General features: G+C 37.4%; 1 protein-coding gene across 1 annotated transcript; it reads right to left on the reverse strand.

The window, feature by feature from the left end:
- Positions 1-4,770: 4,770 nt before the first annotated feature.
- Positions 4,771-8,487, reverse strand: LOC138857372 (COA8 family protein CG14806, mitochondrial-like). Its single transcript, XM_070109832.1, has 2 exons — positions 8,144-8,487; positions 4,771-5,047 (listed from the first exon to the last, which is right to left on the reverse strand). Exons 1-2 carry the CDS (start codon positions 8,423-8,425, stop codon positions 4,826-4,828), a joined length of 504 nt encoding a protein of 167 aa, XP_069965933.1. The 5' UTR covers positions 8,426-8,487; the 3' UTR covers positions 4,771-4,825.
- Positions 8,488-23,665: the final 15,178 nt, after the last annotated feature.

Genomic DNA, 23,665 nt, shown 5'->3' on the forward strand with positions numbered 1-23,665 from the left:
CCTCCTCGGACCCGTGTCCGTGAGGTATTTCACAATTAAGCTGCGCCCTTCGGCAGACAAGACCAAACGATGTGTTGCCCGACGGCGGCGCAAAATGTCAAAACACCACGCATCACAAGATCCTCCACCTGTTGCCATGCTTATGGTCTGCTAGACTCAGGTGGTAAGTGAATGTCGGGAGTAGCAAGGCCTCAAGTTTTTTCACAACTAGGAAAAGGAGAGATATCGGGCGATAAGAGTCTCCTTTGGTTTCAGTAGTGGGACCACTCTTCCGATTTTCCACACATTGAGTATTTGAAGAGTGGACATCGACAAGTTGAGGAACTTGGTGAGGTAGCTTACTCCCGTCGTTCTTAGATATTTTAGCATCAACATGCTTATTCCGTCAGGGCCAATGGATTTAGACGATTTAGCCTTAATGATGACACTCTGAACCTCCCCATCGGTGAATGTAAGTGGTGCGCAATCTTTTGGCAATTTGCACATCAGTCGGGTAATACATCGTTTGGCCTTGTCGGCCGAAGGGTGCAGTGTAAATTGCCGGCTAAAATAGCTCGGGCACTTCTTCGGATCCGAGGAGGCATGGCATTGAATTTCAACCCGGTTGTCATCTCTCGTCGGATTAGACAAGCCTTGACAGTAGTCCAAAACTCACACCGGTGGAGAGGTTCCAGAACTCCAGGTGCTCTATCCATTTTGTCCGCTTATGCTGATTCACCATTTGCGAATAGAAACGGCCTAGCCGACAACCCAAGTAAAACTAAAATGATTTTATTTATTAGGGGCTAAGGCTGATTTCGGAGTGCAGCAGTGCACGAAATTGATCGAAATTATAATCGACATTTCAGTCTGAAGGTCCAGCTAGAAAAGCGACACTACTTAAACGTGTAGCAATGTCGACAACATCTCAACGCATTCTTCGATGCAATAGCGAAGTTGAAAGAAATAGGAATCGCCATAGTACAGTATGCCGGCGTCATACGAGACATTTAGATGCGCAGTTGAAACGCGAGACAAATTTCCGAAGCCGGATGTACTTAGTGTAAAAATTCTCGAAGCACATGAGTCGGCAAAATCAAAAGAGGGTAAAGTGGAAACCAATAACGTGCTTTACATGAAGCAAATCCAAAATCAACCGTACGTTGATCGAAATTTGGCGAATTCAAAGCAAACAAAAAGTCGCAGCGGTGCGGTAAACCGGAACATTTCGCGAAAAATTACAAAAACAAACCACAAAAGCAAAATTCGGGTGTGAGCAGTGATGTGCCGCGTAGACGACATGGTGTCGACTAGACGATTGTTTACACGTCATCAAATCAATGCCGTCTACGCGTAGATAATTACGCGTATCTTAAATTTAAGTTATGTAAGTATGGGCGCAAATTAAATGATGTTAAAGCGTATTTGTTAAAAGCGAGCTCCTGCCTGGATTTAAGCTTTGCCGAAAATTCGGTAGGTAACTGCAGATCAAGCCACTGACAATAGAAGGATCTAAAGCGAAAGCGACATTAAATAGAATGGAAAAGGAATTTGCAGTCCCAGTAGAAAATATTATATGCTGTTTGGACAGTAATTGTACATCTCATAGGAGTGCGAATACAAATATTTTTGAAAGTGTCAAACAAATAAATGACGAGTTTAACAACCAATTGCTCGACAAAAATAAGAAGGGTTGGTAAAGTGTGCACTAAGGTAGTCATTCGCGAAAAACAAAACGATTTGGACTTAGAAAACGTTTAGCATGTGGCTGACTTGCGTTCGAATTTGTTATCGGTTCGTAAAATTACAGACGAGTGTTACGCTGTAAAATTCGTAAAGAATGAAGCCGTGATTATGAACAGTGACGATAAAGTGATAGTTGAAGCCGAACGTAATTTATATTATTTAAAAACAACGAAAAACTTCGCGAATCAGGCAAATGCGAAAAACAGTGTTGATTTGTGGCATTACAGAATTGGACATGTTATCGAGCGCGATTTGATGTTCATGGCAAACGGTTCGATGCACGGGCGCTTGAAGATGAATTTTTGATACTTATGAGGAACAAAACTTTGGCAAATACTTGACAGAATTTTATTATACATCAAGGGTACATTGCAACAAGGTCTGCTATACAAGAAGACTGGTACACATTTGTACGATGTAGCACAATAGCTATTCGCCGAATTTGGGCCTTATTGAACCAGAGAACTTAAAACAACGAGAAGGTTCAAATTGAATTTTGTATGATGCTCGATTGGTTGGCTGAAAAATTGAGATCAAGGAGTTCACCATTTTCTGTAATATTTGCTGTTATTTAACAGAAATGAGATTTTATAACAACGTTCTCTGACAAATTACGTATCTCCCAATATAAAGAGAAAAATGAATGAGAAATCAAAAAATACAAATGCCACTACACATATGCATGATTATTTTTTGCCATATAAACGTTTTTTATGATGAAAAATTGATAAAATAGGACTTTTTTGCACAAATGCTACATTGATTAAATGTGAAAGATTATGCAAGAAATGATATTTTACTATTTTCATAATTTTCTAATTTCAGTTGTTACAGAATTAATAATTTATTTATGTACATATGTACATCAATATGTTATATTATATAATATATTTTTAATAATATATTATCAATTATCAATGAAAACATGTGAGCGCACTGCTCTATATGTAAGTATGTATGTACAAATATGCGTACGACCGCGCAAAATAAGTAATGCATACACAAATCTACTTACATTTAAGCATACAAATGTAAGCACATCAGCCAATAGGCAAAATACAAACATTGTTGTACAAAAACAACAATTGTCTCAAATAGCATCAGCACCAGAAATCAATATGGCAGCCAAATTGACAAATCCTAAATTTGTAGTAAATCACACACCAACAACATTTTCAATCATGAATGCTGGCGCACAAGCAATAAGCTAAGTCGTTTCATTCATAAAAGCAAACGCCTTACACATCTTCCCGAGCATGCGTTTGCCTACAAGCGTCTTTTCGCGACGATGGCAAAAGCTAGAAATCATAAATTGAACATCTTTCTGATGATCCCTCTACAAGGGAAAAGTGACAACTCTGCAAGCCCACAAAACAAAGCTTTTGTCGATTTAAAATATTTCACAATTCTAAAATATTTTTCCGTGGCTCGCAAAAATCTTCGTCAATATGTATGCACGTTCATATAAAAACACACATATTTACGATGATTTGTTGGCAAAGCTGTTAGAGCGGCAAGGGAAATAATGACAATCGGCGAGCGTTCGTTTATTTTTCGGCACATCTCGGATTTTTTAACAACAACACAATGTTGTGACGTTTTGTCGTCGCGTCAGTCCTTCGACAGATTGACTCTTTGACATAAAAGCAAAAAACGTGTCAACGGAGATTTCACATGAAGTAATGAGTGTACATATATACATGTTGTACATTTGCTTCTACGCCAGTCAAATTTCTGTAGGAAAATCCACTGAAATTAATATTGAAATAAAATAGACTTTTGAGCAAGAATATATTTTTTTGGCGCAATAACTGACACTTGCTTTAATAAATACATATGTAAAATGGGCCAAAACGAAAAAGAAGTACATATTTACGTACATAATTACTTTTACACATGCATTTGAAAAGAAAAATTGAAGCATGAATGTGAAATGCCGACGGCAAAACACAATTCTGTACTTTTGTGACTCCATAATGGTGTCAAGTAAATGAATTATTTTAAGAAATATATCAAAATATGTTTAAATTATTATTAGTAACTCACAATAAAGTAAAAATGAATTAACATAAAATAATTTAAAAATAATAAATAATAATTCAATAAAAGGGAATATATTTCAAATGGCATATCAATATTCCCAGTTTTGCTTACATATTATATTCTCTTCAATCACAGAACTTCATTTAAGTTCTCTGCTTCAATATTCGTCGGTTGGTTATGTTAAGAGAGCGTATGTTTACAGATTCACCGCTGTTATAAATGCGAGAAATGTTATTTGTTTCTCGTGCATGTGTGGTGAACTCCTTGATAAATTGCTACAAATTGTTCGCTGTCGAACCTGCACCTTCTCGTTCATTTAAGTTCTCTGATTGAACGTAGTCCAGAAATATAAACTCTCTACTTCGCGAGATGTTGTGGAGCCAAAGTAGTTCGTAGTAAATAGTATTAAATTAACATGTATATATACATGTACAGTTACATATACATTTGTGCTTCTTGCCACCCTGTAAAATATTGTTGTTCTCCCTTCCTTTTTATCACTCATACATTGTACACAAATTATCAAATAAAGTCAGCTGCTTTATATCTTCGGAGCTTCAGTTACTTTTTGGACAAACTGAAAATATGATTTTGTGTAGTTTTCGTGCATATACCAAAAGAGTTTAAAAGATTAAGTAAACGTGTGGTGTTTCACCCCTGGTAACACTAAATATCGCAATGGCAAAAACGTATTAATTTTTTCATAATTTTTTTTTTATTTATACTTAAAAATATATTTATTTTTTTTTTATACTTAAAAATATATTTATTTATTTTTTATTTATACTTAAAAATATATTTATTTTTTTTTATTTATACTTAAAAATATATATTTTTTTTTTATTTGTACTTAAAAATCTATATATTTTTTTTTATTTATACTTAAAAATATATTTATTTTTTTTATTTATACTTAAAAATATATTTATTTTTTAATAAAAATTTAAATTTTATTATACTTATTAATGTTTTGAATATTTATAACACCGGGTATTGACATAACTTAATTCAATGAACAACAGTTAAAAAAAATTAATTTTAACAAACAACGTGCATTTCATTTCAATATTTTTGTTTTTACTCGTTTTAAAGCGCGTTTAACAGAAACTATAAAATCTAATTTCAGCATTTCAAAATTTTTTAAATACCATGAAAAGTTGTAGCACAGATGGGTGTTTTTGTTCTTATCTAAAAATGCCTTGTAGAATTCACTCATCTTATCCGCAGAAACATCCCCATTTTTTGCAGCTCCATGCGATTTAACGTACTCTTCCCGTTCCTAAAAATTTATCAAAATCAATGCTTTTTATGTAAAAATGACGACATACAAAGGTGCCCCAAAAATAACCGAACTTTATAATTAAATAATACAAATTGCAATTTTACAGCATTAAAAGGATACAATCATCCTTTTTCAAACACACTTAACTTTATGTACATCGGATGACAGACGGTTACAATTTCAAGAAAAGAAAAAGTGTGCAGAAAATGACACAAAATCTCTATGTACGCGCTGGTTGATCGTTCCGAACGTTGTATCGAGGCGAATGGTACCTATTTTTTGCATTTTATTCAATGTCCAAAAAGAACGGTTATTTTTATAACACGCCTTGTAATGCTAATAATGGAGTAGAGGAAATACTACATTAATTTTCAGCGCTAAAAATCAATGTGGTTAAGAAAGCATGTTCACTTAATTTCATTAAAATATCACATATATTAAGTAATATAAAAAATTTTACATTTGTCAAACATACTCAAGTATGTTCAAAACTAGTTTCCCCACAATTTTATTAAACATAAAATATTACCGATATGAATATATTGTACACTAGAGTAACGATAATCTTTATACCTATTAGAAGAGAACTGAGTTAATTCGTGGATCGATTTCACCTATCTTCGTCACAAAGCAATGTTTTGTTGTTGTAGCGGTTATCTAACGGCAGGCCCAGGAATCGTACTGTTTCGCCGAGGTCGGACCATAGGGAAGGGATGTTAGAGAAGAAAAAGCAGGGTCTAGATATTAACCAAACAACAATAATAGGAGAAGCCAGAAAATGCATACACCAGAGAAACACCACAAGCCAACAGAAAATTCGACGATTACTGGTGGCAATGTCAGTCCCCGTCGACTGATTATGTTTGACCGAGATAAAAACGTATGGTTAAAGAGCTGCATGTTGTTGTTATAGCGGCAGCAATCTGCCGAATTGACAATCCTCGGCCGGATAAAATCCGAGTCCGTTCAGCTTACGTAGACCCGACTGTGGTGGAAACGCTGGATATTTTGCATCGACAACGTGCCACATCCAATCCATATCAAATCCCTCTGCACCAAAAACGGCTCATCGTGGACCTCAAACGTGGATGCATCTCAGACCTCTGCACCGATTCCCACAGCACAGGCTCATACACCAATACTTTAATCTCATCAATCACCGCTGTCAGTGAAAGTAACACATTCACCCAAATTTTTAAGGACTTTCCTTTGTTTTGTTGGGCACTCCATTCAAGCACACATCAACCAAACATGCAGTCATGAACTACATTCCGACCACGGAACCACCGTGCGTACAACGAGTCTATCCGCTATACTACGAACGGCAAAAGAAATTGTGACTGTTACAATTCTCAGTATTTTTTTCACAAGAAAATGTTTAACTCGCTGAACTGGTAATTACAGCTAAGTGATCTGAATTCTGAAGAATTTTGCCGCTACAACAAGAAGAAGAAGTGACTTGAAAAATATGTGCAAAGTGCGTTAAATATATTATATTTGTAAATATATACCTAAATTATTGAAAAAATTCAATTTCCGCTCACAGATTTGGGGTCGGCTTTAGAATAACGTCACGGGCTTTCGGGGATAAAACGGGTATGGGCGGATAGAGGAGATCCTCCTGTTCAAGATATAACCGCGGGAAACTTATAGTTTTCGAGATATTTACGTTTAAAGTTGAAAATTTCAACTATTTAAAGTACGTATTTTTGCGATTTAAAATGAATTATACACTTACATTTTTCACTTTTATATCCACTAACACTTGACTAATTCGTTTTTAGAAATTATTTTTATATTAGATGCTGCAAAAATAGCTTTATTTCCATATTTAAATCATTCTTCAATTTTATTAATTTTGACAATAACGAATGTCAAAACATCAGTGTTGCCATACTAATATATTTTGTAAACGAAGAAAAATAAAATAAACAGAGAGATTGTACCCTAGATACAGGAAACAACGCAAAAAGAAGTTCTGCGCAAAAAAACCTTGGATCGACCAGGGTTATTTTTTTGAAGCGCGGCCGAAGGCCGCCAAAGCAAAAAGGAGTTCTGCGCAAAAAAACCTTGATACACCCCGGTGTTGGACCGACCAGGGTTATTTTTTTTTGCAGCGCGGCCGAAGGCCGCCAACGCAAAAAGAAGTTCTACAAGAAAAAAGTAATATTGTCATAGAGGGTATAACATAATACTTAACATCAATGCTTTGTAATAGTTTATTTCTCTAGGTTTTGGATTCCTGTATTTGGGGTATTATCTGTTTTAATTTCTTTCAGTTCAATTACAAAAGATGTCGATAAGGTAACACTGGTTATTTGAAATTTTGCAACCCTTTTGTTATTGTCAGAATTAATAGAATTTAACAATAATTTAATTATTGAATTAAACTATTTTTGCTTTATATAATGTAAAATAAATGTGTACAAACGAATTAGAGCAGTGTTAGTGGATATATAAGTGTATAACTCAATTGAAATGGAAAAAATGCGTAGTTTAAATAGTCGAAATTTTGAACTTTAAACCCAAATATCTCGAAAACTATAAGTTTCCCGCAGCTATATCTATATATGCTCTTGATCTGGAGGATCTCCTCTATCCGCCCATACCCATTTTTGTAATACTCGTGCCCAGATTTGTAATACTCGCGTCAAAATAAGACGATTTAAAGAAAAAAAATTGATTTTTGGGGACTTCTTAGTTGGGGGACCTAAACTAAGCATTTACCAAATAATGTCTAAAAACGAATTAGTTAAGTGTTAGTGGATATAAAAGTGAAATATAATAAGTTTAAACGTAAATATCTCGAAAACTATAAGTTTCCCACGGCTATATCTATATATATTGTTGATCTCCTCTATCTGCCCATACACATTTTATCCCCGAAATCTGCCCATACCCATTTTATACCCGAAAGCCTGGGACGATATACTAAAGCTGACCCACTAATAATCACTGACAATTGTATCAATAGTTTTGCATTTTCGTTTTACGTAAATAGACCTCAGTAAACTACAATGAGTGAGTGATTTGATGTTATACGATACATGTATATATGAAACTTTACACAATAATCAAACAATATTACATTACCTGATAGAAGTTCTTATTATGATTTGACCAGAAATCATGATTCCATTTTTCAGCCTCCTCCTGCCTTTGCCTTAGGCGCATTTCCAGGGCTGTTTCATCCTTGGGGATATGTCTAACATAAGGCCGTATATTAGATAACTTGTCGGGCGGACCAACATAGTCCTTTGTTATAGTCCTAGGATCTGGCTTTTCACTCAAATCAGAAAATTTATATTTATATCCTCGTAGGCTTTTGGATCTACACACATTTTTTAAAAGATTATCTAGTTTCAAAGAATACATAATGATATATTAAAACGACAGTATTACTTGCTGTCTACACAGACAATACTTGTTACTCAATAAAAACAATGTTTTCAAAATAAATATATTTTAAAAGGCAATAATATTTATTAGAATAAAATAAATATTGTAACGGATTTCTCGATAAATCGTCTACCTGTAACTCACTCTTGAGTTCGATCACCTGGATTGTTAAATAAAAGTCCCAATTTAATGGCTACACACTTATCTTTATTTCTAATTCCAATAACTTAACACTTATTGCTCGTTATTCGAGCTTACAACTTCTTGCTTATAGCTTAATTGCTCTTATCACGACAACACTCTAACTAGAACCGGAGAACGTATATCCAGAGAACTTAGAACAATGAGAAGGTGCAAATTGAATTTTGTATGATGCTCGATTGGTTGGCTGAAAATTTGAGATCAAGGAGTTCACCACTTTCTGTATAGTTTTGCTGTTATTTAACAGAAATGAGAATTTTTAACAAAGTTCTCTGACAAAATACGTATCTACCAATATAAAGAGAAAAATGAAATGAAATGAATGAGAAAACAAGAAATACAAATGCCACTTCACATATGCATGATTATTTTTTGCCATATAAACGATTTTTATGATGAAAAATTGATAAATTATTATTTTTTTGCACAAATGCTACATTGATAAAATGTGAAAGATTATGCAAAAAATGATATTTTACTATTTTCATAATTTTCTAATTTCAATTTTTACAGAATTAATAATTTATGTATGTACATCAATATGTTATATTATATAATATAATAATATATTATCAATTATCAATAAATACATGTGAGCGCACTGCTCTATATGTAAGTATGTATGTACAAATATGCATATGACATTGCAAAATAAGTAATACATACGCAAATCCACATATATACATATATATGCGTACAAATGTAAGTATGTGAGCCAATAGAAAAAATACAAACATTGTTGTACAAAAACAACAATTGTCTCAAATAGCATCAGCACCAGAAATCAATATGGCAGCCAAATTGACAAATCCTAAATTTGTAGTAAATCACACACCAACAACATTTTCATTCATGAACGCTGGCGCACAAGCAATAAGCTAAGTCGTTTCATTCATAAAAGCAAACGCCTTACACATCTCCCCGAGCATGCGTTTGCCTACAAGCGTCTTTTCGCGACGATGGCAAAAGCTAAAAATCATAAATTGAACAAATTACTGATATTCCCTCTAGAAGGGAAAAGTGACAACCCCTCAAATATGAGTATTAAAATATTTTAGAATAAAAGTGACAACATAGTAAATTTGTCGATTTACAATTCAAGAAACTTTTTAAAGAAAATATTCAATATTCCTCTGATTTATGTATACAGTAAACCCCGGTTAAGTATCACTCCTCCAATCCCTCTTATCTGCCGGTGTCTTGCTGCATCTCACTTTTTTTTTCTTAATTTTTTAAAGAAAACGGTAATTCTTTTTTAAATACATAGAAATAATTTTTTTTTGGTACCACTCGCTTAAGTACCACAATCGCTTATGTACTACAAAGCACAAAAAATCTGCATCTTTGGTTTTGGCACTTAACCGGGATTGACTGTATTTGTCAAAGAATTTACGTAAGTACGTTCGAATTTTTTGTACACACATTGACTTTGCACTTGCCCATATGCGATGTATGTTTGTAAGAGTGTGTATGGCACATCTCGGATTTTCTACCAACAACACAATGTTGTGACGCTTTGTCGTCGCGTCAGTTCTTCGACAGATTGACTTTTTGACCTAAAAGCAAAAAATGTGTCAACGGAGATTTCACATGAAGTAATGAGTGTACATATCTACATAAAAATACATACAAATGTGTAAACGACATAATATATGTATGTCCTGTTACATATGTTTACACATGCATTTGAAAAGAAAAATTGAAGCATGAATGTGAAATACCAACGGCAAAACACAATTCTGTACTTTTATGACTCCATAATGGTGTCAAGTACAATTAATGAAATATTTTAAGAAATATATCAAAATACTTTATTAGTAATAATTTAAAAGTTTTGATATATAACATAAAATAATTTAAAAAATAATAAATAATAGTTCAACTAAAGGGAATATATTTCAAATGGCATATCAACATTCCCAGTTTGGCATACATATTATATTCTCTTCAATATTCGCCGTTTGGTTATGTTAAGAGAGCGTATGTTTACAGATTCACCGCTGTTATAAAAGCGAGAAATGTTATTTGTTTCTCGTGCATATGTGGTGAACTCCTTGATAAATTCCTACAAATTGTTCGCTGTCGAACCTGCACCTTCTCATTGTTTTATGTTCTCTGGTATATCATAGAGAAGGTTCATGGTGTGCCGATTGTCAAAATGTTCCTCTTGACGGAGGGTTACTCGCCAACATTAGTGAATTTCACCACAAACAAATTATAAGCTGATTTCACCAGAATTTTACCCCTGCGGAGCACAAAATAGCAGAATTGAGCATTTTGAATGTTAAAAGAGAAAAATATTGCTAAATTCAATGTTAAGAAATGTACGCTTACATATTCTATATTTACAATGCGCAAACGAATTTACATATAATTTTAAGATATTCTGCATATACAGGGCGGCTCACGAATCGTGCTACAAGAATAAACCGTAATAAGTTTCTTTTTAATCAATGCATTACATTAATTTTTTTTGTATTGTATAGAAAATCTTATTTTATTTTATACAATTAATTATTCCTCCATGCTCAGCCACGCATATGCGACACCTAATTAGAAAATTAATGCGGGCTGGAGGGTTCGTCGGGATTGCCTCAAATATCTATTTAATGGACTGCTTCAGTTCAGTTCAGTCATACAGTCAGCTTGACATAACCCCATAAGAAAAGACCAAGCGGTCGCAAATATTCTTATACATATAATATATATGTAAGTATATGTATAATTATGTGTGCATGTAAACAAATATGAAAGTACCCATTATAATTGTTAATTTGTCTATATGCAACGTATGTATGTAAATATGTACACTCATTGTTTCATGGGATATCAGAACCATACACACTCTTACAAACATACATCGCATATGGCAATTGCAAAATCAACCCTTTTTCATATTCAACGTGGCATGCGTAAATGGAAACAAAGTCAAAAAGTCATGTGCATATATACGGGCAGATGTGTGTACAAAAAATTCGCATATTTACATACGCAGATTCTTTGACAAATACAGTCAAACCCAGTTAAGTGCCAAAACCAAAGTTGCAGATTTTGTGTGCTTTGTAGTACATAAGCGATTGTGGTACTTATGCGACTGGTACCAAAAAAATAATTTCTATGTATTTAAAAAAAAATTAACGTTTTCCTTAAAAAATTAAGAAAAAAATAACGTGAGATACAGCAAGACACAGGCAGATAAGAGGGATTGGAGGAGTGATACTTAACCGGGGCTTACTGTATACATAAATCAGAGGAATATTGAATATTTTCTTTAAAAAGTTTCTTGAATTGTAAATCGACAAATATACTATGTTGTCACTTTTATTCTAAAATATTTTAATACTCATATTTGAGGGGTTGTCACTTTTCCCTTCTAGAGGGAATATCAGAAATTTGTTCAATTTATGATTTTTAGCTTTTGCCATCGTCGTGAAAAGACGCTTGTGGGCAAAAGCATGCTCGGGGGGATGTGAGGGTATCTGTTTTTATGAATGAAGCGAGGTTGCTTGTTAAAAGTACGCCTGCGTTCATGAATGAAAATGTTGTTGTTGTTGTCAATTTACTATAAATTTGGGCTTCGCCTATTTGGAAGAAACAATGTTTGTAGTTTTTGCAGGTGACATATATACATGTGTACGGATATTCATATGTATGTAGGTTGGTTTGTGAATGCATTATTTGTTGGCAATGTTATATATATATACATACATATATATGTTGACATATAAATCAATGTGCGCACATATAGCAGAGAATGTTAATATATGAATATTTATATATTTATTAACATTCTCTTCATATAGTGAATTGATAAGTGATAAATTATGATTTGAATTTCTGAATGCGTACATTCAAATGCGCATGTTCAAATAAATGTACATATGACTGTATAAGATTAATATGATAAAAGATATACAATTATATAAGAATGCATATTATGTAAAAACTATATAATATTATTAAATGCCCAAATTGACTATAAATATTATTTCGAAATTCCATAATTTAATAGATCTTATCAGTTTTGCATGCATTCATAAAAATTCGCAAAATGATATTCATATCAATAAATATGATTGCATATAAACGTATAAAAATATAAGCCAAAAGGCTAACATGCAGCTGTAATATCAAAGCAAGTCTCTGAGCATAATTTTCATTGAATTCGCAGCTCTGTTCACTCTCCACTGTAAAATTTCTCCTTCCGAGCCAGATTTCAACCTTCTCTATGATATACGTTCTCTGCTAGAACTGTGTTTGCTGCACAATCCGGCAGCCCTTATATAGTAAATCTGTAACAAAACATTGCTTCTAGAACATTCTGGCAACTACGAATTCGTTAACTAGTTGCTTCTGGCAGTTTATCGTTGATTCGATTTTGTTCTATTATCCGTGTTCGTCACAATATACAATAATTAGAATAACTATTTTCTGGAATATGGTTAGCCTGATAAATATTGGCAATAATTATTATTTTTGTAACGAATAGGGATGCCAGTAATTGAAACGACGATAAATTACCATAACCAGACAGCGAAATTCGCATCTAGGAGAATGTTCGAGTGGGGAGTTCATGATGCGAGCCACTCTCATTTTCCCTAATTTTTCTGTCATTCTCTTTCCCTGATTATTAAGATTAGGGATTTTTGAACAACTGATAACCAAAGGAAATTTTCAAAGAACGACACATATACTTTCAACAACGTGTAACTAAGGTTTTTTTTTGCTAATGCAATTTAAAACGTTAATCATAAAACCATGATATTTATTCTAAGTTATATGATGTTTTCAAAATTTTATTATATGAATACACGTATTTATTGATGTACATATTATATATGCGTTACATAGGCCTTCGAGTAACCGAGCACCTAAAAATATTATCGAAATGCAAAATACTCAAAAGTTATTTTTAAAATACCGAATCCATTTTCTTTCGAAAGTGGCATGATTGACAAATGTTATAAAAATGTGGGTTTTGACAGCTCTCTCTCGAATTAAAGAGTTTCATATCATGTCAAGGATGAAATGATGCGAAACTCGATCAAATTTATTGCTGCCAAGGTAAATTCGGTGCGAAAGCAACTAAATGCCCAGAGCCGTGTAATTTTGTATTATTAATGAAAGCTTTATAGGACCGCTCGGCTGCCAGACACAAGGTTTACCGTTTTTAAATTTTGTTATAGACACTCTTCGTTATACCAAAGTGCAACAACACAGCCTGAGCTTCTTCTAATGGTATGAAATTGTTTGCTGCGAATGTACCGCCCATCTCTGTTATCAGTGAGGTAATTCTGAAACTTAACCTAAATTTACGACGCGAATTTTAAAGAATTTCGTTATCGCCAACGTTTCTCAAGCAATTATTGGTGCTGACTTTCCGGCAGATTTAGAGCTCTTGGTCGATTTCAAGAATAGATGTATACACCATCGCAAAATCAAATTAAAGACAGTTTGTGAAGTTGGCAAAACGTGCATATTCAGCATAAAATCTTTTAACGCGAATTCTAATCGTCTCGCCGAGTATAGCGATATCACTCGCCTTAATCCGCAAAATTCATCAACAAAATCGACGGTAAATACATGGAGCCCATGCCGGAATTATCGAGAACCAAACGCAGTAATAGTTCCTGATCGATACCCGTTGCCATTTATGCACGACTTCTCTAATGTTCTGACTTAAAAACGCGTGTATTCTAAAATCGATTTAAAAAAGGCTTTTCATCAAGTGCCCATAAATAGAGAAGACGTATGTAAAACGGCGATAACGTCTCCCTTCATACTTTACGAATTTACACATATGACGCTGGGTGTAAGGAATATAGCACAGATATTCCAAAGCAAACCGACAAATAAGATTTGCGTAGTTTAAGCTTCTTGTTTGATTATCTCGATGGTGTATGTATTGCATCCATTTCGGAAGAGTAGCATTAAAACCACCTACGCCAAGTTTTTCAACGATTAAGGGAGAACAATCTAACGATCAACGTTAGTAAGACGGAATTTGGCTTCTCGGAACTACGATTATTCGGGCATTTCATCACCGAAGGTGGTATACGCTACTACCAGTTGTAGTAGGTGGACCATTTCCACTATCTGAAGAAAATCGCTATCGATTCATATGCTGACCGGAAGCTTTACCTATACCACATATAACAACACGAACTGTCCTCAAAGCACTACTGAATGGTTAGATCTCTCTGTTTGGTGTACCTGGCGCCCTACTTCAACAATTACTACAGCTATTAGGAACTCGTCATTTTCGTACTACGCCTTACCACCCCCAAAGAAATAGTCTCGTCGAAAGATGGCATCGTACTTTGAAAGCAGCCCTTCTCTGCCATAACACTAGCCAGTGGACTTCACATTTACCACTTATTTTATTGGGCTTACGATTTACATACAAAAACGACTTGGACGCAGCACCAGCCGATTTAGTTTATGTCGAGAAACTGCGACTACCGTCAGAATTTTTCGTAGATAGCAAATCGACAATCTTCGAAGCGAAGGTATGGTCAATCAACTATGTTTATGTATGCGAGACCTGCGACCAGTTGACACCGCTTGGCATGCGACGCAGAAAGTATTCACTCCGGGTTAAAATCCTGCCAACAAGTTTTTATCCGAGACGATCTAGTGCGACCCACGCTATCGCCTCCATCACGTTGTTAAAATTTAAATTGATAGTTTGAAACCTGTTTTCGTCGCCACTTCACAAAGTCTTAGAATCATTACGGCGTTAAATCAATCCTCGGCGCCTCACTCCTCAAATACACTTCCAATATGAAACGCTAGCTATCATATGTTTTTAATCTTCATTCCTCTTGTTATTACTTCTTTGTTAGCTCTTAAGTTATAACGAATAAGAAATAAATTCTTATGCTATTGGACGTCAAACATAACGCATCTTCACTAAGTTCCTGATATACAAGTATATGGTATATGCGTATAGTTGCTGCTGACTTATGGCTTTTGAGATATTTCCATTCAAAGTTCAAATTTACCTATTTAAAGTACGTGTTTTTCGATTTATGGTTGAAAATAAAAAAACGAGATATATTGAACTTGCTATATATGTTTCTTGGCAACCAAGAGAGGTATTGCAGATGGACCACCACCACGCCTACAAACCGCTATTGAACAAAAACTTATAAAGTTTTATAACCAAACACTAAATTAAGATACAAAACTGTAATTTAATACAGGGGATCGCATTAGTGAGAAAGATTTGTGGGTAAAGCCTCCTAAATTGTTAAACGCACATATCTTCAAAAACCGTTGAAGCTAACTCAACCAAACTTACTGAGAAGACGTAATTTGGCACATCTTCACACCATAGACTTCGGAAAATCAGATCAGAACCACGGTAGTCTTATAACGGTTATGTTGAAAACTACTAAAAGTGCATTAAATTTCAGAATAAGAATTTATAAGCTTTACAGGAACAAGTGTACAAATTGCACAAAGCGCGTGACCCGCCCACATTTAAGTGAAATCCTATATCTTAGATACTACCCGACCAATTTCAACAAAATTTGGTGTGTGAAGTTACCCAAACATTTCTATCATACACAGTGAAAATGGACGGTTGATAACAACGCGTACTTCCATATAACATACCTTTAAAATTCCATTTAAATCTTTCACTTTACAGTATAAAAAGTTAACATTTATGAAGTTAGAATAAAACTTTTCGCAAATATAACTCTCAAGATGTTTCACCTTACGCCAAAAACTCAGCCTTAGCCCCCATATACCTAATATAAATATTTTCAAACTTCCGGTTGACTTTATACAGCATCTATCGGCCAATATGTAAAAAATCTTAGTGAAAGAAACCAATTCTAATAACAGCGTATCCTCTTGCCTAAAATGGATGATATCAGGGCAATACTTCCTCTAGTCCTTCGTTTACTAACTACAATACAATATATGGATTTTCTAACGTGCGGTATCACTTTATATCTTATATATTGGTCAATCTGTTGGGTTTTTTAATGAAATTTAAAAGCAATCTATTTCTGGTAATGATACAAAAACTGAACAAAAACTTGCGGTTGGCTTTATACCGTTTATATCGTTTATGTTAGATATCTCAGCAAAATTAAGCGAAAGTATAATATTGGATATACTATAGTTTAAAGTTGAAAATGTGTGTATCGATTCACATATTATCAGAGTCTAGAATGAAATTGGGATTTCCCATTCTTTGGTTGATGTTTTCCTCATAGACGCCATATTTCACATTTAGCTTTGATTAAGTTTATATTACATAAACCTCAATTGAGTTAACAAAAACATTTTGTACAACAAAGTTGTGCAACACCTGAAAGTATTTCCCCGCCTAAGATCTTTTCATATTGCGAAAGAATAAAATGTTCGGTTACACCCGAGTTTAAACCTTCCCTACTTGTTTTCATACTCTCGCAACCTGTTAAATTAGATTTGAAAATGAGATTAGATTTGAAAATGAGGTATGCACTGCGACCTAGGGTCTATTGTGCCCTCTCCTCCATCACATGCATTCCCAAAGTCCCAGCACCCTGAAAAACTCCAGATACTTGCTGGGTGCTATTGAGGCAATGTGATCCCTGGTCACAAAAATCGAACCGAGGGCCTTGAGCCTGCGTCTACAAATTGCGGTGCAATCTAGGATTAGGTGTTCTGATGTTTCCGGTCCCATGTCGCAGAATCGGCAGTTGCCACAAGCAGCTATGCCCATGTTTGATAGGTGTTTCTTGAGCCTGCAGTGTCCAGTGTAGAGCGCGACAAGGAGACAGAGTTTGTCTCTGGGGAGGTTTATAATTGCTCTGAACCTGGCTAGGTTGAACTCTCCCAGTAGCAGTTTAGCTTGACGCATCCCTGCTGTCTGTTGTCAGTGACTGTCTCTGCTCGATCTCTCCTCCATGCGGAGCAGTTCCTTTATTGTATGGGGCCATACCGCAATACATGGTTCTGGCCCCATCATTCTTGTCGCAGTTGGCGTCTGCCAACTCGTTGCCGGCTACCCCTTTATGCCCCGGCACCCAGATCAGGTGTACACGGTTGCAAGCTGCTAGGCGGTTAAGCCTTCCTATACACTCCTCCACTAAAAGCGATCGAATCTCGTAGGCCGATATCCCTTTCAGCGCTCGCAACCTGTTGCTACAGAGTATAATAGTTTTGTTCACCTAACGGTTGTTTGTATCACCTAAAAATGATGTTTGTATCACCAGGATGAAGAGACGAGTTAAAATCCGGGTGACTGTCTGTCCGTCCGTCCGTGCAAGCTCTAACTTGAGTAAAAATTGAGATATCTTTATGAAACTTGGTAGACATGTTTCTTGGTACCGTGAGACGGTTGGTATTGCAGATGGGCGTAATCGGACCACTGCCACGCACACAAAACGCCATTATTCAAAATCAAATAAATTGCCATAACTAAGCTCCACAACAAGATACAAGACTCTTATTTGGTATACAGGATCACAATAGGGAGGGGCATCTGCAGTTGAAATTTTTTTAAAGTGGGCGTGGTTCCGCCCCTAATACGTTTAATGTGCATATCTCCTAAACCGCTAATGCTATAATAACAAAATTCACTGGAAGCAAATGTTCTTAGAACCTCTACATACAGTGTGAAAATAGTTGAAATCGGGTGGCAACTCCGCCCCCTCCCCATCAATATGAGATGACTGATGATGATAGGAACCGCGTTCAAATTAGACAGTGGGCGTGACACCGCCCATTATTGTATCGGGGTAAAACTTTGCGTGAGTAATGCGTTTGAAGTATGCCACCTTCTGACCAAAAATTGTCTAAATCGAGTCAAAACTGTTCTCTGCCCCTAGGTAATGAATATGTGGACCCCAGTGCCTATAGCTGACTTTTTACCGAAAATATTGGTCAACATAGAACAAGGCGGCAAGATCCACAAAGAAATCTAAATCGAGTATACCATTTGACTTTGCGAGAGTATAAAATGTTCGGTTACATCCGAACTTAGCCCTTCCTTACTTGTTAATATTATTTTCGCATTTTCAACAGATGAAGGCGCAATATTCAGTCATGGAGAATATTCGATAATAGCGGTCCCAATATAGAGCCTTATTGCACTTCACCAGTTTGAGTGTAACATTTGGTTAAATGTGGCGAAGTTTTAAGTTAGTCTAAAGTCCGTAAGAGTTGATTGCGCGTTATTCTTTGGTGTTATGCATCTACCTTGTACCTTCAATAGCATTATCTGCGACTCCGCTGAGTTTTTTGATTGCATCAATGGTCGAGCACTACTCATATTGGTTGCTAAATAAACCATCTTCGTTTTCTTTTAAACGTAGTTGATGACGTTGACAGATCAGTCACTCCACAATTTTTTCAATAGTATAAGTATACATCATGCAAAGTGGTCGAAAAACACTTGAAACCCCAACTGTTTGGTTTGGCTTCTGCAATTTTTCCAAGCGTTGTATTTTCCATATTTTTGAGAAAACACCATTAGTTAAGTATATTGTACGGACCTCTGTAAAAGTTGAGCTTTATTGCGATCTTCCGAGCGGGTCTAATGCATATTATTACTTTTCTTGCTCCTTTGCGTTTGGTTAGTATTGAAGATTTTCCAAAAATTTTTGTGGCCCACCGTGCCTATATCCCTCTAGAACCGTTGCCTAAAGGAACACGTTTCGCATTTGTTGATTATTGTTATTTCACTAGAAGCTTGTTACGAAGCTTTTTGCTGTCCCTACTTCTTCCGATTTGCTGAGGTATACTCGCCGTGTCCAGGGTTCGTTACAATAAATTTGTACACGATGGGGCCTTTTACAAATCGTATTTTATTAAAATTAACATACATCCACCATTTCTCTTTCACTTGACTGTACAAAATGGTGTCTTCCGCGTTGTAGTGGTGTCACCCGAGGATAGCGCTATGGCAGAGTAGCGGCTTGCGTGGCCCGTTAGCGCGTCACTATCACGCAGAATTACGGAGGGCAGTGGCAGCGGCCGTGATGCCAAGCGTGGAGCAGGTCAGGGGATCAACTCACTACCCACTTCACCCGTGACTTCCAGCCTTCGTACGGTTAGGAGTGAAATGCCTGCCAGAGGATCGACTCACTGCGAGGCATTCACTCCTTACCGCAGTGGCGTCATCCGCCACTCTGCGCTCCCGTTGAATAGCTATTATACGATAGCGTATTCTACTCTGCCGCGCTCTGGGGGGACTAAGCGACTTAGAATGACTTACGTTTGCATCCCGTGTTGAAGATGGCTCCGACGGCGATTCTACCGCTGCGTTATTTGACGCTCGTGTGTGCTACGACGCCGAAGATCGAATATTTCTGCCGGCGCTTGTGTATAGCCGTTTAAAAATAATCCCGGTTCACCGGAGACTGCGTTCGCGACCGAAAGTTAAGGGTTGAGTCGGTCAGAGGATCAACTCATTACCGATCTCACCCTTAAGGAACGGCGTTCACAACTTAAGACACTAAGACTGATTTTACCGTATCGTGTATAAGCGCTTGCTATGTTTCGTTTTCTTTCTTCTTGTATACCCTTGCTATGTTGTACCATATTTGTTTAACAGGGAGCGTCTCCATGCGTTGGGTGAACTAAATTCCGTATGGATATTTAGTTCTCACACTTCTTTCGCAAGTAGGGTTTTGCGGTTGTTGTTGGCTTCATTTTAATGTGGCGAACACATACCGATACATAGCCACTTGGAATTTGGCGGTACTAAATTTAAGCCGGTACTTCCCTGTGCCGGTCGTGAGGACCGTGAGGCTCGTTCAGATTCTTTGAGCGATCTGTGGGAAGGCCTCGAGTTCTGTTCCGTTTGCGTAGGCAATGGATATTTTTATGCTTTCATTTCTACAATTTCTGCGCCATTGGTCATATTCGCAGTTCCTTTGCTCCTGAAATGGCGGCAGTTTACTTTTCTCCTGAATGGTTGTCTTGCCTTGCTGACAGCTCGCGGTTGAATGAATGGCACCGTCTCGATTGGTCACCAAATTTGCTCATTTAAATATTTTTTTATTTTTATTTTTTTAAATTTTTTTTATTTGTTTTAAACTGTTACGGCTATGTGGTATGGTTTCAATTCGCAGATGTTTGCAGTTTTGGTGAGATATACCTGAGAATTTGATAAGGCCCATCATATTTCGGGGCTAACTTTGCGGCGAAACCCTCAGTGGCATTAGAGAGGTGATGCTCACTCGCGAGGACTAATTCTCCGATCGCGGGAGTCCATTTTCTGCGTCTCAGGTGATAATGGCGGGCTTGATCCGTTGTCTCCCTCTCCAAAATTTGGCGAACAATTTTGAAGGCTTCCTGCATTCTATTGGACTTTTTCTCAGCCGTGATGGGTGTCATACCTGTGCCGATATTAACATCGTCGAATAGGGCCTTAGGCAGTCGCGGCTCTCGTCCTTGTACGAAGAATGCCGGACTATACCCCGTGGAGGCCAAAATGCTGGTATTCAATGCGAGCTCGATCTCTGGGAGAAAATCGTCCCATCGCTGGTGTCGGGCTCTACTGAGTTGTGCTATAATTCGTTTAATTGTCCGATTGACTCGTTTCGTCGGATTCTCTTGAGGGGTGTGAGGTGCAGTGAATTGTTGGCGTACTCCTAGTTTCTTTAGGTAGTGTTGCCATAACGTACTAGTAAATTGAACGCCGTTGTCTGAAATAAGAATTTTCGGGACGCCAAGTCGAATGAAGTCCTTCTGCTGTAGCGCGCCTCATGGGGATCAATTCTACCCACTTGCTGAAGCGTTCGAAGAATACTAATAACATAATATAACCATGCGTAGATCGCGGTAAGGGTCCGATGAAGTCAGTGCAAATTATGGCAAACGGTTCTTGTGCCACCTGCGAAAGCATTTTTCTGCTGGTTTCAGCTGTCCTTCATTGTATTTCTGGCAGGCATCAGCTAATGTCGCAGAACATCCCTGGGTATACCCGGGCTACTGTCCGGCGTATACCCATGTGTCCGGCGCTAGGTATATCGTGGTTCTGTTGCAGGACTCTTAGGCGGAGGGATTTAGGCAGACATAGCTTCCAGGGTGCAGCCTCTTTATCCTGGGATCGACACGGAATGTGGCGATAGAGTTGGCCCTCCTTTTTCATGTAATCCGCGTAATTGTCGGGGTTGGCGCGTACTTACCTTACTCGCTTCCGCCATCATTCACATTGTGGTGCCACCGTCGTCGCTTGTCTTATGGTCTCTAGTGGCTGCCGGGACAGTGCGTCCGCTACTAGGTTGACTCTCCTTTGCGATACTCGATGTCGGAGATATGTTGCTATTATTTTAAAACCCATCGTGCTATATGACCGGGAAGCGGTGATACCAGGAGGCTATCCCAAGATATTGGCGTATTTCCCTCCCCTACTTTCACGCTAGTTGGGGGCTTCAGCTCCTGTATTGCTGCTACTTTCTCGGGGTCGGTGTGGATGCCTTTGTCCCTGATCACGTGACCTAAATACCGGAGTTCCTTCTTAAAAAATTCTCATTTCTCAGGATTGATTCGAAGGTTGGCCTGCTGTAGTCTCTGCAGTACCTTTCGTAAATTCTGTATGTGTTCCTCGAATGTAGAGCCTATGACAATTATGTCATCGAAGTAAGCGAAGGCGTGTGGTACCATCTCAGGGCATATGACCCGGTCGAGTACCCTCTGGAACGTCGCAGGTGCCGAATGTAAACCGAATGGCATGACGCGCCATTGGAATAGGCCACGCCTAGGTACGGTGAAGGCGGTGTATGGGCGGCTGTCTTGCTCTAAAGGTATCTGCCAGTAGCAGTTCTTGAGGTCCAGACTACAAACATACTTTGCTTGTCGTAACTTGTCTAATATGTATTGTATCCTAGGTAAGGGGTATGCGTCAGGCATTGATCCAGCGTTGAGTTGCCGATAATCCACGCATAAATGCCACTTACAGTTCTTCTTCCGGGGCAATACAATCGGCGCGCTGTGTGGGCTTGGAGACGGTTCGATGCATCCCTTGGATAGCAGCTCATCGATCTCGTCGTTAATAATAGCTTGCATCGCTGGATTTCGTTGAAAATATCGTTGCTTGATGGGGCGGTTGTCGGTCATTTTATGCTCCGCCACTGTCGTCACTCCACTCATGGTTACAAACTTTCAAAGCTCCTCCGCTAAGAAGTCGCGTATGCGGGCCTCTTCGTTTCTCTGATTGGTGGTCGATCTAGGCTCGACTCTATTAATCTTCCTGCACCTTAGCTTACGTGTTTTGTTGCGCTTCGTCCTACTGGGTTTTCGTAGTCGGCTATTTGGTGTAGTTCGGGTTGCGTTGTCTACCATTTCTGATGTCATGATGTAGAAGGCCGCTCCCATGCTCCCCAGTGTATCTAATCCGAGTATGACGTCATCAATCGCATCGGGCATAACATGTAACACTGCTTGGAGCGATCACTGTTCGAGTTGGATTCCCCCTGCAGGTAGGGGTAAGAATTTCCCCGCGGTATGGCATGCCTGTCGTAAAAGGCGACTAAAAGCAAAATGCACTATGATTGAACTGATATTATAGACTTTAAATGAGATTCCAAATAAAATCACATTAAAAGTTCAAGCGACAAATGTCACAAGTCATTGAGTAAGGTGGAGCTCAACTGGCAGTAGCTTCGGCTACACAGTCTTACCGGACTCTCATCTCTGGTACCACGGGGAGCAGAATGCCCTTGGACTTCGGTTCAATCTGCTCATTGGGTTCGACCCTTTGGGGAGTATCGTCGTGGCTGTGGTTTATACCTAAATGCTGGAAGAACTGAATTTTCAGTTCGAAAAAAGAAGTTGCACAAGCAACTGGGTTCCGTACCCGAAAACGGAAGAGGTTTTAGGTCGGCCTCGAATCCTACTAAGATGCTCAGTGTGCCCTTACACACTGGCCACTGGTAACCAAATTAATAATTGCAAATAGCTCGTATTATTCGTTGTGCTTTGGAGCACCGTGAGGTAAGACCGTCGACGGCAGGTACTCACGTTAAACAAACCGGACGTTGTCCAAGTTGGATGTTGTTCGTGGTT

The sequence above is a fragment of the Bactrocera oleae genome, chromosome 5, assembly GCF_042242935.1.
Source record: "Bactrocera oleae isolate idBacOlea1 chromosome 5, idBacOlea1, whole genome shotgun sequence".
Taxonomy (NCBI): Eukaryota; Metazoa; Arthropoda; class Insecta; order Diptera; family Tephritidae; genus Bactrocera; species Bactrocera oleae.